General features: G+C 43.9%; 1 protein-coding gene across 1 annotated transcript in view; it reads right to left on the reverse strand.

Moving 5' to 3' along the window:
• arhgap39 (Rho GTPase activating protein 39) overlaps positions 1 to 13649 on the reverse strand; it is a 153496-nt gene that overhangs the window by 10499 nt on the left and 129348 nt on the right. The window contains exons 3-6 of the mRNA XM_030434169.1: positions 4917 to 6210; positions 2933 to 3097; positions 1931 to 2116; positions 520 to 733 (exon numbers count right to left, since the gene is read on the reverse strand). Of these exons, the coding sequence (XP_030290029.1) occupies positions 520 to 733; positions 1931 to 2116; positions 2933 to 3097; positions 4917 to 6210 (1859 nt within the window). The remainder of the gene's footprint in view (positions 1 to 519; positions 734 to 1930; positions 2117 to 2932; positions 3098 to 4916; positions 6211 to 13649) is intronic.

Consider the following 13649-nt stretch of genomic DNA (forward strand, 5'->3'; position numbering starts at 1 on the left):
AGATACAGAGCAAGTGATTCAAACTAGAAAAATAACTGGACTGAAGATGTCTGTGGGACTGTATATCTGTATCAGTTTCCCACTCATCTGATACTTTATCCTTTCATCAGTGCAGCTCATATCAATAACCTCCCATCATAACAACCACAACCACTCTGTGTTCCTTCTGCACATAGTGTGGTAGCTAAAGCGCAGAGTAAAGACTGAAAATTCAAACGCCACAAAATCTGCACTGAGATGATGAGACACTGATAATGTTTTCAACTGAAGTCAAGCACAATGTCAAACATGCTGAGCAGCTGAGGTCAGCGTGAGGAGAGGACAAGACTGAACGGCTGAGAAGACCAAAAGTGTCCACAACCTGTGTCACATCTACCTGGACATAGCACCTGTGTTGAGGACACATACTGAAACTCTATCATATGTAAGATACACAGACAGGACTAGATCATTTAACAAAGTGGAAGAATAAGAACTGTCTGAAAGAATCCAAGTGAAGAAAGGCTCAAGAAGCCTCACCTTTGGTGTCATTCAGAGGGTCCATGTGTCTGTAGATGTAGCCCTCCAGGTAGGTGTGGAAGCGAGGTGTGGGGGGGAAGAAGGCCAGACAGATGGCCATCAGCTCCCAGCCTCGCTCCAGGCTGTCATAGCGGAAGTTCTCTGTGGTCTGACGACACAGCTGGATGTAGAGCTCATCACGCAGACCCTGATTACTCCACCCGCGCACCACCACCTGACAGATACAGTCACACAGGGACAGGTGAGTGGGGACTGTTCTTCTCCACTTCATGACTGTGTCTTTATGGATGAAAAGTCCTCCCTGCAGTTTTCCATTAGATGTGATCAGTTTGTAGAAATATATGATGTCATACAGGGGGCTGATTCTCATGTTGGGTGTATCACTGTGGAAAGATATTATTATATTATCAGGGATCAGCTTCACCTACAGAAACCACAGCAGGTGTTACACATTCATAACCTGGACCCAATTGATTCACGGTGATTGTGTGTTGGCCTGTGGCTACTGTGGCTAACAGAGGACTGTTGGCCATTTAAACACCAAGCACCAGCGTATGAACTCCTCTGACATCTGATCTGAATGAATCCTCATTTAGATTTGGAGGAATGCTGTAAACCTTTGAGAACACGATACGAGAATATCTGGCCAAATCAACTTTTGTTGTTGGAGATCTTATCAAGAAACAGTTGAAAGGCTAAAAATAAACGAGTTGTTAAGATAAACTTAGCATGAATTTAAATTCACGGCTGAGACTCACGGCCTCACCCTTCATCTGTTACTGTAGTACAAAACATGGCTTGAAAAAATGTGTACGACAGCTCACATGAAGATGGTTTAGTTTGCAAAAACAAACATGCTGGAAGAAACGGTGAGCCAGCACACAAACATAGTGGAGACGGAGAACTGGTGATGCAGATGGTGAAGTAGTGAACACACTGTGTTTAAGTTCATATCAAAATGTAGTTATACACCCCGTGACTCAGAAACACACAAGCCAGCAGTGTGTGTGTGTGAGCAGGCCATACATTTATAGCTTGATCTTTGAAAAGTGTGCATGCACACTGTTTCATAAATGTGATCATCCCTGTCTTTTGTGTGAAGCTAAACCTTTGGCATAGTTTCTAAATGAGACATTAAAAGCTTCTCCTCATTGTCGCACTGTGAATGAGGACACAGCGTGAGCAGGCGATGCACACTCCTTCTGTACAGGTTCTACACTGCTTATTTTCCAGTAAAGGTGTTGCGACTGTCTACAGCACAGTACTACAGTCCTAATGTAACTATTCCTGACAAACAAGTGTCCGGCTCAGACTGAGGACATGTGTCTATAGAGAGAAACCAAGGTGAGCCATGAAGGAGTTAGTGTGCATGAGTGAATAGGTTTGAGGAGGGGAGAGCTCCAGGACAGACCTCCAGAGCCACAGAGATGGGGTCGGCCTTGGTGCGACGGTCACCCATGTAGGTCTGGATGAGCTTAAAGATGTCCACTGCTTCCCTCTTCACAGTGCGATCGGAGGTCACAATCATGGGCTTCTTGATGGGCTCACTGCTCCAGGCCAGCATGTTAGCAATGGACACCTTTCTCCTGAACAGACCCTGAGGACACGAGCAAGACAGAGATGCTGACAGGAGTGACACTTGTGAGTGAAACTGACTGTATTAAAGCAGTGCACTTTAATCTGACAGAACATCAAATGAATCATTACATGTATGACAGACAGGTGACACCTGATCCATTTAGAGACGACTGACAGAGGAGGTGAATTTGATTGGATACTATTCCGTTTTTTTTACGAGCCAATGTGAACAGTGTACAAAATAATCACAATAGAGTATGTCTGTATATAGCAACAACATGGCATTATGAAGGGATTCATCCATGTATGGCAGCCAGTCCTAAACACAGTCTGTAGTACAGTAAGTGTCTGAGAGGAGCAGCATTGAATGGGAGAATTCATGTGTAGATGTGTGTCACACTTGTGTTTGTGGCTCAGGAGCAAGAGCAGCCACACACTGAAGGCCTGCAGTGCTCTGCTGCCTGCTCTGTCACTGGATGTGAATGGCTGGGCACACACTTACTGTTTCACTCTTCATATGCAGGTCATTACCTTGTATCACTTTGAGACAGGCATTTTTCTGAAATCGTATGTTTAAAGACACAAATGATGCTGAAATGTTGAAAGATCAAAGTGACACGAGCGTGTTCTTCACTTTGCGCTGACACATGAGACTGGAGTTATTTGAAGACAAACACGGCTCTACCACACTTTGAGATCATTCTAAAAATAGTACAGACAGAAATATCAACAAAGGATACGTTGGTGTTAGAATCACTGATGAAACAGAGACAGCCACTTTGCCATGTGCATGATGTCATACATTCACAGTGAAACACACACATCCTCTGAATACCTGTGTGTGTTTGTTGAAGTGCTTGGATGCCCAGTTCTCGATGTCAGTCTCTGAAGAGGGCTTTCTCAGGGTGAATTCAGGGAAAATGCCGCAACTGGCACTCGGCATCATATTCCTGGCATTTCGACTGGCTTCAAACTGGGCACAGGCTCCGAGGTCCTCCGACTAACAGGAGAAGACACAGAGAAGGAGATGTGAAGCAGGAAATCTTAGCCATCCTGTGCTACTGCTGCAGAAGTTCCCAGTCAGAGGGAGCTGCTCAGAGGGGGCTGACTGGGATTAATACTGACGTGTTAATACGTCAAAATCCACATGCCTTTTTCTGACCAACAAAGAGTCCATTTACTCCTCTCTGCCTTGATTGTAACAACAACCTAAAGAAACAGCTGAGAATCAACAAACAAAAAACAAGGCAAGAAAAGTTCTTCAGAAATGGCCACGAACATCACAGCTACAAGAACACATCAAGTCTGCTGTCCACCATGGAGAGGAGTGGTGTGAGAGCCCTGTGGTTACAGCAGGAAGTGACATCTGATCACAGGTGGTCACTCAAACACAGGATAATGTCAGCTGTGAACTGAGAGCTGAACACTGTGAACACTTCTGTCCTCATCACTCAGGACAGAAGGTGACAGCAGGTATGAACAGGCTATTTAACGCTCATTACATCACTCAATGTGGCACACAGAAATATTCCAAATCAGTGAAAGGACCTAGAATTGAACACGAGTGCATCTTCAGAGTGAACTCTTTAACTCTGACGAAGACACATCTTCGCTGAACTACCCAGAGAGTCATCTTATTCCCAAGTTCAGTGCTTCAATTGGAATATTTAAGTTTTCAGCTCTATAAACCAGCAAGATTGCAGATCTGTCTGTGGTCTGCCCTCACTGCTCTGAACTGATGTTTATACTTTCAGATTATATCAGCCAGTTTAAAGTTACTGCAGACTGAATCATTTCCTGCTGCTGCGTCACATTTAAAGCTCCCCACCAGTAAACATGCTGCACACTTCTATTGTTAATACTCTACTGGAGCTACAATGTATAGTATGTGTTACAGAGAGAGCAGACTTGTGTTGAATCACAGCCACTACTACTCTTCAATACTCAACACACATAAACATATGGACAAGAGTTCTCACCTCAACGGCCATTTAGTATTTTAATTGTACTGTACCACATGACCTTCAGTCAGCAGACATGGGTATATCAGATGTACATCTCCATTTTAGTTGAGCACTTTAATTCTGAACATCTTTATCTCCACAACAACTGTGCTAGTCCATTTGTTGATGGCGCTCCTGTGATATCAAAAGAACTGAAGCCTTTTCTGTACTAGGTCTATTATGTAATGATGTGTGTGGGCTAACAGGGGACCATATCAGACACCGATGGTGTGTGTGTGTGTATCTGTATGTGTGTGTGTGTGTGTGTGTGTGTGTGTATCTGTATGTGTGTGTGTGTGTGTGTGTGTGTGTGTGTATCTGTATGTGTGTGTGTGTGTGTGTGTGTGTGTGTGTGTGTGTGATGGATGGCTTCATTCCAGATAGGATCAAACACATGTGAACTCACCACCACTGTGATGTTATCTGACAGCATGCAGGTTTGGATCCAGGTGTGAAGACATCTGATGATGTGTCACAGTATCGTCTGTGTTCATCAACAGTCAACTTAGTTTGGAGGATCTTACATAACACATCTCCAGTGACTTTTGAATTCTTTGCAAATTAATGTTTCAATTGAATGTCACATTTCCAGACCTGAGATAACTTATCAGCTAATTAACCAGATAGCTGAAATCCCTTCATAGTAAAGTGACTGATATAAAAGTGCAGTTTAACTCTATCTGTTATAATAACATTTTACTCATTGAAGTGAGCACCGAAATCTGGAAATAAAGTGCCATCATGAACAGTCAGACACACAGACAGGCTGTAAACTGATAGAAATGTAATGAAGTGAGTCTCAACATGCATCACTACCTGTGAAGGATGGAGGTAAGGCTCCGGGGAGGCCAGGTTGGTCTGGACTGAGAGACTCTTCTCCAGCAGTGCTTGCGGGAAGCCCAGCCGATCAAAGGTGCTGCGTTTCCAGTGGTGACCATCACTCTGGGCCAGTGCCTCGTCCTCACTGAACGCCCTCTGCACCGGTCCTGGTAATGGCAGAGGCACTGCCCCGTCGCTCTCGTAGCCATCTTTGGAGCTGCCGCCCTGGGCCGCTCCAACTCCCTGCCCGGAGTCCCAGCTGCTCCTCTGTTTCATCACCTGCTGGGCCTCCCATGCCAGCCTGGCTTGGGCCAACATTGCCTCGGACGCTGTGCCTGCCAGCTCCCCCTCCAGCCCTGCGCACCGTGCCAGCTCCTGGGGGAGAGACGGCTTGCGACTCTTACGTTTACGGTTACCTCCAGGAGAGAAAGCCCCAGGACCGCCTGTAGAGGAGGAGGAAAGGGAATGTGTCTGGCTAGATGTCCAGGATATGGAGTCCTCATAAAGCAACCTCTGGCCTCCCTCTCCACCCTCCCCACTGTAGTCCAGCAGCAGGCGGGGGTCCCTGATCAGAGACTGGCTATGCTGCAGAGTATAGGACCCTCCATATGAGCCACCATAGCCCCCCGTAGTGCCATAACGCACCAGACGGTCGGCAGTCTTGAAGCGAGGGCTGGAAGACGACTGCTCCACATACACCAGCTGCTTGACGTACTCCTTCCCTACAGGACTGTACTCTAGACTCTGGGTCTTTTCTGGACACTTCTGCCTGGTCAGAACCAGCTGGCCATAGGGCGACTGGCCCTGCTTGGGGGAGTGATAGAGGGGGGCCGAAGCCTTGCGAGCGGGTGACTTGCCGGTGCCGAAGAAGGAGGAGGAGTCAGAGAGGTGCATGTCAGTGGGAGGCTCCTCATAGATAGGAGGGGGCTGGTACTCCGATGGCGGCTCCTCATATAGAGGGGGCTCATAGGCGTAGCGGGGCGAGGGAGGCTGCGAATCGGCAGAGGAGCGCCGGTGGGTGCCCGTGCCGCCCAACTCAGCCCGCTTCAGGAAGGGAGACTGGCGGCGGTCGGCGTATGGAACAGGGGAGCCATCGGGCTCTGAAGGTGGGTTTCCTCCAGAGGAATGCCGGGTTCTGGAGGTGGTGCCCCCTCCAGAAGGAGGACCAGGGGTGGGGGGGTCGCAGGGGGAGTAACCATTTCCCTGGTGGGCCAAGAAACTGGGCTCTCTGTCCGTCACCTTGATCAGCATCCGCTCCTTTGTACCAGTGTTCCACCTGAAGGGAGACGTCCTGAGAGGAGAGGAGAGGAGATGTGACTGAAATGTGGTCAATTTGGCTGTAATTAAACTCTTTTCAACATGAAAGTGATGAAAAAATATTCAAGGATGACTGGTCATCTAATACTTGTCAAACAACAAGATGGAGAAAGAGAATGGAGGGAGAGTGGTGTGGGATATTAAACAAGGGGTGAACTGGGCTGGAGAGAGTCGAGTGTGACATTGATTGTGGCATTGACCACCATTGGCGTCCGAATGCTTCCACACACTGATGCTCAATAGTGGCAGTGTGAGTGTGTGCACTTGTGGATGCTAATATGCATGAGTCTGCAAAATCTTCCTGGCGCATAAAAGTCTGCCATGTTGGATTTGTGCTAATTGTCATAAAGTTAAAAAACAGTAAAGGGACATCTACATTTTTTGACTCTTAAAACACCAGGTTTGGTGTACAGCATTGTGGGACAGAGTTAGACATTTTGATCACAAAAGAGCAAGATCAGTGTAAAAACATGGCTGCTATAGATCAAAATATCCCAGAAAATGAAAATAGAATGAAAATAACACAATAATACAACTCAGTAGTTCTTCAGGCTGAGGTCGAGAATGAGTCTACCAAAGCATTTTCCTAAGTGCTGTATCCTGGGCAACTGGACTCATTCAGTTCTAACTAACTGGAGGGAAGCTGCAGGCTTCTAAACTCTGTCTGGGAGTGTCCTTACCAAGTTGTTAAGAAAACATGTGAGCTCTGAGTTTCAGAGTTGTTACAGCCACTTGTGGTTCATTGCCTCAACCAGCCTTCATGTGGGTTGCTATGGCTAGGTGAGCTCAGGTGTGAATGGTCGTTATAAGCTGTCTGTGGAGGGAACTCAGTACTGCTTTGTAGGTGGATGATAAGTAATGTCTTAGGTCACCTCCTCTGTCCTCCTCTGACAGTCATTCCAGTTTGACATAGATGGATTCTATTACTCCTCTTTCAAACCATTGGTTATGTGGTCATGTGGTTTCAGGCCAACCAGTGTTAAAGACTGACAGAGGGGTGAGGGGCGTGTCATCACTGCAACCTCTTTGACTGGACCTTAGCATAAATATTTATATAGATATGCTTAAAAACCAAAGAAAAGAGAAAAAAAATCTTTAACAAAACATAAAGATCCAGCATAATCCCAGAGGTCAAGATAAGATCCCAGAGCAGTGTAAAAACTAGTTATGTCAATTATGAGAGCCCATTCAGGAGAAGCAGTTTAAGACTAATCAGAGCCAAAGACAAGAGCAGGGTCTTACAAATAGTCTGCCATAGTTAGTGATACTGAGTGACACATTCTGAAAACTCTGAAAGGAAACCTGCCCATAGCCCAGGGCTCCAGAACACACCTTCACCACAGCTTCGTGTATGTTTTGTTCCTCTGACACAGGAGTGAGAAAAGACTCTCAGACTGCTCCAGGTTGAGGTTATCCTTTAATAAGGTTCTACAACTAGGCTATAAATATTGGACAAGCAGCAGTGGCAAGAGATTAACATGAAGGACCTGTACACAGCTGAAGAGCTGCTCCCATTTCAGAGCACACTCAGTCCAAACAGGCTCTACCAAACATCTCAATATCTGAATGATCTCAATCAGCGGAACCTTCGCCATTGGTTCCATTCTGTATCTGCTAGATGTGTTTCTGTGTGTGTGTGTGTGTGTATACAGGTCTTCACAGTATGTATTCACCAGTAGCGTTAAAGCATGTTAAAGCTGTTTTCTCTGCTGATTGCCAAGTCAATTTTCAGACACTGTGTGTAAAGGACAGGCAGTGAGACCACATTTATGAACACCCTGATCTCTGTCCTCTTCTCCATCCTCTCCCTCTTTATCTGCATTTGTCCCCTCCACCTCCCTCCCTCCCTCCTCTGAGTGGTGTGGGGAGGTAGAGTTGTGTAGAGGTCAATAGCTCCCATCTGTGACAGAGGGTGCTGTGTGGTCTATGACAAACTGCCTGTCCTGCTCTCCTTCACAGCATTCACTCTCTCCAGAGACCATCTTCAGCCTGACACTGAGCCTCCACTCTTAATACAATGCTAACTGCTAGCGCTAACTGCTAATGCTGAGCCAGCGTGACAAAACAATGCCATGCCATTTGAATCAAACTGGGAGATTCATTACCAACAGATACTGTGGAGTTGTACATCATCAGCATCAGGCAGTATTCTTAAACTGGGCTGTTATCATACCAAAACTTCCCATTAACAGCAATTATACAACAAATAGTTCTGACCAAGCAATCTGATTGGTCAACAAGAAATTTAGACCGTGCTCAAATCAGCATGACAGCACGCCTGACTCATTACTCAAAATATAACTCCACCAAGTCTGTGGCAATAGTGTATCCATCTCCATGGCAACATAGTAACTGTCAGAGCTGGAGTAGCAAACGGCGGAAAAATGGGCTACAGAATGGATCGATTTGTTATTCATTTTGATTTATTTGCTTCAGCGTCTGTCCGAGGAGGACAGCAACAGGGCCAGGCTGCCTGGTGCAGGAAGGAAGAAGGCTAGCGAGGAGCTTGAGATAAACATGTGGGAATGAGTTATCAGCAAACGGGCACGCCACGAGAGAGTGTCCCGCAAAGTGATCAGGGCGATGGAGAAACAAATGTACGAGTGACAGCAGAGATGAGGAGTTTGCTGCGAGTGCTGGTTGGCTGAATCGTTTCCTCCGCCGCAACAACTTCACCTGCAGAAGACTACTACTGTCCAGCAGGATGCCATCTTAGCAGAACGTATAGAACTGTTGCGCACTTATCTCATCAGCTGTTCTGACCGCCCGTATAGAGACCTCAAATCAAACTTTTTGGGCGGTTTTAATAGTTTGTGTATTCATATGTGTTGTATGAAATTGCAGCTTTGTCCACTGCACATGTGTTGTCATATTAATGTTTATTTATTCAATTGCAGCATGTTTGCTGAACTACATTCTCCCTCTACCTCCATTGAAGAAATATTAAAATCATATTTCAGTAGTGACCGGAGGAGACCTGTTTGTAGGAATTTCCTAAAATCAAATAGGCTAAAAATGTAACCCTCCCATTCATCACTTATTACCAGATGGCCTCGGTCTGTATGTACTGGATGTGTAGCCCTCAGCCAATAGCAGGAAAAGGTCAGGACTTTATAAAAGCGTAGTGAAAACATGTAGAGCGGAAAGCTAAACAGAGGACAGGATGAAGCCTGCACTTTGTTCCAACTGTCCCTAAATCCAGCACCTCCTCTGCTGGAGGATCATTCATGAGTCATGCTATGTGGGGCTAAGGTGAAGTCTGAACATATGAGAGAAGAGTCGTGTCTTTGCTGAGTGGGCTTTGTATGCTCTCAGTGATGGTGGTATCAGCCAGCCCGCTGATGTAGTGGAGCGAAGTGCTCGTTCTGGGGCGTGTGGTCTGACCAGTGTTTGGAGGTAGAAGGGTGCAGTTCCGTCGACAGCCTTGAAGGCCAGGACCATCGTCTTGAATCGGATGCAGGCCACAACAGGAAGCCAATGGAGATCAAAGAGGAGGGGGGTCACATGGGAGAATTTGGGTAGATTTTAACGAGGCGCACTGCAGCATACTGGATATTAGGGATGAGCGAGTACAGCATTATCTGTATCTGTATCTGTATCTGTTAACCATTTGAATTATCTGTATCTGTATCTGTACTTGAAGTGGGCGGGACCTAACCCAGAAGTGGGCGGGGTTTAACATGGGTCGGGTTGTCTTGAAATGGGCGTGGCATGTTATTTTAAGCATGCAATTGATATGGGTTGATCAGAAATTGTTATATTTATTGCTGATTAGAAAACTATTTACAGGACAGCATCAGCACTGAGCTTCAGATCAATGGTTTTGATCACAATAGCAAACAAACTAGTTACAGAACAAGTTTTGCAACAATGAATACAACACTGTGACTACTAGCCTATCACAGACACAGTCAGCTACCCAATGAGGATTTTCATTCAATCCGAGCACAGATATTGACTCGTATTACTCATATAATACTCGTACTTGGCAAAAGTGCTTTATCCGTACCAGATACTCGTTTCAGCCGAGTATCCGGCTCAACTCTACTGGATATGCTGCAATGGTTTAGTCACAGACGCTGGGAGTCCAGCCAAGAGGGAGTTGCAGTAGTCCAGGCGGGAAATGACCAGCGCTTGGACCAGGAGTTGCGTTGCATCCATTGTGAGGAAAGACCGGATCCTGCAGATGTTGCAGAGGGCAAATCAGCAGGATGGGGCCACAGCAGTGATGATCTGCCTAACCGTGGTTGCTTACTGTTATCATCATTCTGTCGATGTGGACAGACAATCACTGGTAAGTAAAGAATGCTAGTAGCATAAAAACATAACAGCTTCATCCTTTGGCAAACTGATTAGTGGGGGTTCTCAACATGTCACACACATGACCATGGAGTGACACTCCTACACCATCGCACTAACATGTGACTTTGGATTAGGTCACCTGCAGCTCTGCATCTAAGCGCTCACTTTGGCTGTTTCTTCATTCTCCCTGCAAACTGATCTGCAGACCCTAAAAAGAGCCATACCAGGGTTTCTGCAGGTTCGGACAAGTCGAATTTAAGACTTTTTAAGACCATTTGGAACTAAATTTAAAACCTACACGAAACGACGAAAAAGTAAGGAAAAATGCAGTCCCAGAATTACTTTCAAAAATAACCAAATTTATTGCCATTCACAGGGCAACTCAAACAATGAAGAATGGAGTGAATGAGTGTGTGTCAGGGTAATTATAGTTTTAAATTTCATGAGTTTTTATTTTAATTTAGTTTTTCAGTTTGCTTTATATTTCAGTTTAGTTTTAATCAGTTTAACATGTGATTAAGTAGTTTTACTTTAGTTTTGATCTGGGAATTTAATTTAATTTAGTTAACTATAAGAACTGTGTGTGTGTGTGTGTGTGTGTGTGTGTGTGTGTGTGTGTGTGTGTGTGTGTTCCACTCAGTTTATTCAACATGGAAGACGAGAAGACGTTCTCATCCATTGCACAATGACTTTCAGGTTCTCCCCTCTGGGCGCAGGTTTAAAATCCCCAAGTGCAAAACAAAAAGACACAAAAACAGCTTTGTCCCTGCAGCTCTTACACTGTTACTCTTACACTCTTACTTTTTTTTGCACAAATGATTGATAATGTTGTTGTTGTTTTTTTTAATTTTACTCTTTGTTGTTGTTTGTTGTTTTTTACTTTTTTTTTCTTACACATGTTTTTTCAACCTAAATAATTGTTTTTCTTTTGTTTCATCTTGCGTATATATATATATATATATATGTATCAGAGGAGGCTCGTCCATAGAGGCAGAGGAGGTTGGTCCTCCTCTATTTTTGAGAGGCAAGAGGAAGATCCATTTTTTTTTTAAGAAAGAGTAACTGGTTGAAATAAATCATTACCAAATCTCAGTATCATTTATAAAATATCATATATATATTATATCATTAAAAAAAGTTTCTTCTTTGGAAGAAAATCCACCTAAAACGGTTGAACAGCGACAGCTGCAGACGGAGGAGACAGAGCAGTCTGTGAGAGGAGCAGGGAGCAGGAAGGTGGGGGCTAGAGGAGGACGGAGGGCTTCTGTCCTCCGTGGGAGGGATCTCCTTCTATTGACTCAATGCATTTAAGATTTTTTCATGCTGATCTATGATTGGCTAAGACACGTAAAATGACGCGCTAAGGGAGGACGTCCTCCCTTACCAATGAGCAACCAGAATACAAGATTGACAGCAGGTTGGTCCAATAACAGTTCCTAAATTTCATTCTCAGCCAGCCATGCTCGGACAAGACATATGGAGTTTTCAGCGATATTGGAATCGGTTTTCAAAGGAAATATAAGCATTTTTCTGAAAGAAAAAAAACTGTTCGGAGAAATCAGAGAGAAGCAGTCAGAAACATAATTCATAGTTTTCGTTTCTTTCGTTCGTCCTGCTGGAGGACATAAAGTTAGCGGCACGACCGGGACAGCAACATAGTTACAGCGGACACAATACAGAGCAGCAACAAAGCCACTGTCGTGAAAGTGACGCGTTAATGGCTAAGATAGCACACGGGGTAACGCAGTTACCTGCCATTCAGGTGACTGGAGTTCGAATCTTGAAAGGGATACAAATTTATTTATTTTTTGTCTTGTATATTAGCCTTTTAATGAAATGTTTTTTGAAAGAAGTCTTGTAAGTCATTGTTTTATTGCTTAATTTTCATTGAATATAAGAAAGTAGGGTTAATTAGTTGACTTGTATAAAATAACATGACACCATGGACTGGTTTTCCTCCTGTCCTCCCCAATGTTTTCAGTCACCAGCCGCCACTGATATATATGTATATATATATATATATATATATATATATATATATATATATATATATATATATATATATATATATATATATATATATATATATATATATATATATATATATGTATATGTATATATATATATATATATATATATATATATATATATATATATATTTTTTTTTTTTTTTTTTCCTTCTTATATATTTACTATCACCACAGAATGACGCTTTTCTAGCTTTCACTGTCCTTAGTTTGGATGATGTGTGTGTCTCTATGTTTTCCCATATGTGTGGGAAATGACTCTGCCACTGCAAACAAAATCTACCTCTGGGTACTAATAAAGGAACTTGAACTTGAACTTGAGAGGCTGCAGGAATGGAAAGGACAGGAGGGGCTGTCACATACCTCCACTCACATCAAACTGGAGGAGAGAGTGGTACAACTTTTTACATCCAAATCTGTTGCCAAAATGTTAAGCAACGGTGTTCAAAATCCAAAGCACCTCCGCTTTCAATGTTGGAGTTGAGCCGAAGATGGTTTGAATGTTGCTTGACTGTGAGAGCAGAGGCGGTGCAGAGTTCAGGTCGATCAGAACTGGGTGAACTTGGACTGGGAACTGGTGACAAGGGCATATAGAAGTGTGTGATAGTGTGACTTCACAATTTTAGAAGCTAACTGGTGTTTTTCTGATTTTGTGTGTGACAGCAGTGTGCCCAAGTTGAGGGTCCTCTGGCAGAACATACACTGCACTTCAGATTCATTATGAGAATTCTGGTTGAAAAAAAAATATTTACATATTTAGTAAATATTTAAGACCTAACTTAATGTAATTTAAGACCTATATGCAAAATATGGACGTATTTAATTCTTTTTAAGGCCTTAAATTGACATTGTCATATTTTAGACTCTTTAGACCCCACAGAAACTCTGCATAAGTTGTAGTGAGTGTAGAATCGCAGAAAAGCCCTTCTCACATTAAAAGCTTTTAATGTGAAGCAGTAGCAGGAAGTGTTTGGTATGTGTGTTAGGGTACAGTGTAGCTGAAAGCAATCAGTAAAGAGTAAAATAAGGCTGACATCTGTACAAACCTGAACGTAAACATGAAACTTCTGTTAACTCCAAACCC

This window comes from Sparus aurata, chromosome 11 (assembly GCF_900880675.1).
Source record: "Sparus aurata chromosome 11, fSpaAur1.1, whole genome shotgun sequence".
NCBI lineage: Eukaryota > Metazoa > Chordata > Actinopteri > Spariformes > Sparidae > Sparus > Sparus aurata.